General features: G+C 37.7%; 1 protein-coding gene across 3 annotated transcripts; it reads left to right on the top strand.

Moving 5' to 3' along the window:
* The first annotated feature begins 322 nt into the window (after positions 1-322).
* On the top strand, positions 323-3,832 carry LOC107785117 (putative zinc finger protein CONSTANS-LIKE 11). Of its 3 annotated transcripts, none has more exons than XM_016606380.2 (7): positions 323-485; positions 650-1,426; positions 1,944-2,174; positions 2,271-2,623; positions 2,925-3,110; positions 3,338-3,428; positions 3,518-3,832. In XM_016606380.2, the coding sequence occupies exons 2-5, from the start codon at positions 860-862 to the stop codon at positions 3,049-3,051; spliced, it is 1,278 nt and encodes a 425-aa protein (XP_016461866.1). In that variant the 5' UTR covers positions 323-485; positions 650-859; the 3' UTR covers positions 3,052-3,110; positions 3,338-3,428; positions 3,518-3,832. The 3 variants fall into 3 exon arrangements, with proteins under 3 accessions (XP_016461866.1, XP_075082034.1, XP_075082035.1); XM_075225934.1 differs by having other exon boundaries at positions 324-485; positions 1,015-1,426; XM_075225933.1 differs by having other exon boundaries at positions 323-1,426.
* Positions 3,833-4,578: the final 746 nt, after the last annotated feature.

The following is a 4,578-nucleotide window of genomic DNA, read 5'->3' as shown; positions in this document are numbered from 1 at the left end:
AGAAAATATTTTTTTAGAAAACATCTTTCACGAAAAACATTTTCTGTTATACCAAACACACCCTTAATCTTGTTAAGTGATCAAAGTTTGTATAAGAAAAAATAATAAAGACATGTTACGTATTTTTTTTATTTTGATAAGAAAGCGGGTAAATTATTTCGTATTCTTTTTTCGTCAACATTTTTACCATCAGCGAAGTGATTTTATAGAGAGCGAGTCCTCGGGACAGTAATCAAAATCAGTTGAGCAAGAATCATATTCCATTCCAGATCAGCATTTCCAGTAAGCCGTATCAAGTTTCACTTCTCACATCTCTCCACGTGGCACACGTCCATAAATACCAATATACGTTCTTCACTGAAACCAAAGAAAAAAATAAAATTTACATTCCACTAGATTTTTTTATTTCCTTTCAATTTTTTCCTACAATCTTATGTGCTTAGTGACAACAACATTTGCATCCATCTGGATCAACATTGAACGAGGTTTTTGTTCTAATCAGTAGTTTTAATACAATATAATTTATCATAGAATTTAACAGCTCTAGTTTCATATTTAGTTCATCAGGTATATACATTGTTTCAATCTTATATTTTTGTTGTAACGGGTGAAGTGCTTGATTCTGATAAAGTTTTTATACAAGGTGCAGGATCAAGAGAAGTCCAACGTGTTTATATGAAGAATTCTCTTTCTTCATCATTAATCGAATCACTGTTTGTGACCTAGAATTCTATTTTATCTTGTTTGAATACTGTATCCACTTAGATAGGCCAAGGAAATAAATTACAAGAATAAATAAGGAGAAGCATATTTATTATACTAGGTAAGGGAGTTGTTGGAGGAAAATAACTAGGTTTTAATGGATCCTGTATGTGAATTATGTGGGGTGGTGAGGGGAGTAGTATATTGTAAATCAGATTCAGCAAGGCTTTGCTTGCAATGTGATGAAAATGTGCACTCAGCAAATTCTTTATCGCGAAGGCATTCTCGTTCTCTCATTTGTGACAAATGCAGTTCACAACCAGCAGTTGTTAGATGCATGGATGAAGAAATGTGCTTGTGTGGAAGCTGTGATTGGAACCAAAATGGCTGTACGGGGACAGGGCATCGACTCAAACAGTTGAATCCTTATAATGGAAGTCTATCTCCAACTGAGTTCACAAGGATGTTGTCTGAAGTTCTTGAAATTCCTGTTAGTAATGACACTAATTTTGGCAGCTTCGGTACTCCTTGTAGCTCATTGAGTATCAATGAGAATAGCAGTTTGGAGACTAAAGGAAATGGAGGTTCATTGGTTGCTAATAAGCTTAATGAGTTAGCTTCTAATTATAAGTTTGATCCATGGGCAATTCCTTCAAATCTCAGTTACTTGACTTCCTACAACAGAGATCCAGTGCCCGTCTCAGAGGGATCTGGCCTTTCTAAGGTTATATATTGCTCTTAATTTTCTCATACTTCCTTTTTGTTTGTTTGAGTTGTTTTAATATCATTCTTGCTCTCGAGCCTAGGGTCTTTCGGAAATAGCCTTTTTACCTTCCTAGGGTAGGGGTAATTAAGGTCTACGTACACATTATCCTCCCCAGACCCCACTTGTGGGATTCCACTAGAATGTTGTTGTTGTTGTTGAGTTGTTTTAATATCAACTGGCAATGCTATAAGACTAGATCAGGTATGTCAGGAGTATGACATGTCCTAGGCAATGGCTTCATAATTCAGAGGTGAATTCAGGATCTAGAGTCAATGTGTTCGGTCATCTTAGTATATGTATCCTTTTTTCTTATATGTATACATAGTTCAAGCAAAAGTAATGAGTTCAGTTGAACCCTTAGATTCCTCCTTCTCCTCATGTATACAACATCATATAAACACGTCTTCTTGTTGAATATATATATATGTTGTCTGGTATGGTATGCACTAATGGTGCTAATTTACTTCAAATGCAGCAAGATTGTCCAATTAAGGATCTCGGATTTCAGGAAGGTGATGATCTCTCAAAAGGTGTCAATTTTGATGACGTAACATTGAGTTTCGACTGTGGTAATTATGAACTTTTGGGCAGTTCACAACAGAGTCATCCAATATACTCTAGTGAAGACAAGGAATTGGATTGCCTAGTTATGGAGAAAAATTCATCCGTATCTGGATCTAATAGTCATGTGGAAACATCTCTTGAGGTTCTTGTGACAAGTTTTAATTTGCAACTGACTGTTAAGTATTATTATGTGCCTTTTTTGGAAACATCTCTTGAGGTTCCCTTTGTGTTTTGTTAGGCTACATCATCAGGACCACAAGAGTATATGGGATTGCAGGCCTCACAAATGGCTGCAGCTGCTCGTTCAACGAATCTGTTTCAGACGATGAGTGCCACTGCTAATTGCATGCTTATGGATCCCAGTTGCAATGGTAGCATCGGCTTACCATTTCTACCTGCACCAATCCATTCAAGCATGTCATTATCACTCTCCAACATCACTGGAGAAAGTAGTGCAACAACCGACTATCAAGATTGTGGGTTATCACCAGTGTTCCTTAATGGTGAACCCTGGGATTTGAATTTAGAAAAAAGTCCACAGAAAAGGCATGAAGCCAAGATGAGATACAATGAGAAAAAGAAAAGTAGAACGTAAGTTGATCGAAACTCTTTTACATTTGAACAGTCATGGCTTGCTTATTTTTAAAGTCGATAACTTGGACAGCATACTTGCATCTTTTGCAAGTCTTTCATTTAGAGTCCCTTAAATGTTCTTTACTTTTCTTGATGTTCCCCTTAATTAGACTTCTCGTAGGTTCTTTTCGTTCCTTAGGTACGATTTTTCAACAATTTCGATACCAAATTACTAAGTGGTTATTTTCATCAGAAGGTTTTATTTCATGTGAATACAAATCTTTCCCTTGAATTGGTATTTATGCTTTATGACATGCAGGTTTGGTAAGCAAATAAGATATGAGTCGCGTAAGGCTAGGGCAGATACCAGAAGACGAGTTAAAGGTAGATTTGTTAAGGCTGGGGAAGCTTATGATTATGATCCATCCGAAACAAAAGAATTCTGAGATAAGACAGCTGATTTTGAACCTGCTTCTACTTTGTCAACACTTTCCAAAATATCAAGGTATCTCGCTAAAGCATAGTATAATAATCAATTTCTTTTCTGACATATGAGATTTAAGGAGGATCTTTGTGTTAAGAAAACTGGCAGTACCTAAATAATTTGTGATGATATCTCTGTATCTATATTTGGCATTGCTATGATGACTAAACTCATAGCTAAATATTAAGATTTTCCCTGATTATTGCACTGTTGCATCACATTAACTTCTTTACTATCTGTGTAAGCAGGCATCCAATGAACACTCTGCACAACAAGAGAGTTGTCATGATTTCCAATGGCGTAGCCAGTAGTTTCTACTAGACTCTTGCTTTCTCGTAGGTAATTAGCTGACATGTAATCTCATAATTAATAATCTCCATTTGGGATGCTGTCATTTCTGATTTTGATTTCACTATTTACACTTGAAGGATTCCACAGTCTGAACTCAGAAACTGCCTACAAGTCACCCTATAATCGATCTAGTGTGTGCAAATTATATCCACTGCAGAGGTGCCTCCGATGTCTTCCATTTCCATGCCGTCTAATAAGCTTCAAAGTACTGTTACCACTTAGACATTTTGGGTTCCCTTTTTCCCTCTCATTCAATTGGTAGTTCCTATTGAACTCTGATTTTATAATCTGTTTTTGCTCTAGAGCTATATTCATCTCATTGGAATTGGGTTTAGTGATTCTTTAAATAAAGGAGTATTTTGAATGAACGAATAGTCGCATGGGACCAAAATGTTCGTCACCTTATGGTTTCTTAATCTTATTATTTTGCATTTTTTGGCTTTCCATATGATTGAATCATACGGTACTATTTTTTCTCAAAAACAGATCTTTTTTCATGGTGACTGGCCAAGAATGAAAACTCATCGCTTATCCTCTGAACCTTATGTTCTATGCAATTTAATACATTAGTTTACTATTAAGGAAAAGCTCTGTTGAAAAGATTACTTTGTTCTGCAAAACTATTCATCCAGCAAACTTATCCTTCAACAAATGTTTCTCTTACGATCAAAAATTGAAGAAGTGCAGTAATGAACACTTTCAAGTATTTGCGCCGTGAAAAAAGGCTTAGATCCTGCTTGAAAGTTTTCGAAAAGATTATGCTAGATTATACATTTGAGCTCACTGATAACTGACTTCCATGCAGTTTGAAATATACATAAAATAATCTCATAATCAACTGGATGATTTAGTGTGTTCTGTCATGGGCTGCTTTACAGACACGCCCCATGACCCCTTGGCCGCGCCCCATGGCGGCCTAGCAAACCTCACAATGCCTAGCGCCATGGTCGGCCCCATGGTCTTGGCTGCGCCAAGTGACAAGCGCGCATGCGCCTCTGTCGCCCCACCGATGCCTCTCGCCAGTGCGCAAGGGCTAGCCAATGACAACAGCGTCGCGCGCCCTGGCAACGCCGCGCGCGCAGATCCTGATGCCTCGCCAGCGCCCAGCTGCAGGCCCATTCCAGCAGTGCCTCGCGCA

Source organism: Nicotiana tabacum, chromosome 11, assembly GCF_000715075.1.
Source record: "Nicotiana tabacum cultivar K326 chromosome 11, ASM71507v2, whole genome shotgun sequence".
NCBI classification, from domain to species: domain Eukaryota; kingdom Viridiplantae; phylum Streptophyta; class Magnoliopsida; order Solanales; family Solanaceae; genus Nicotiana; species Nicotiana tabacum.
This window is presented reverse-complemented; position numbering and strand designations above follow the sequence as displayed.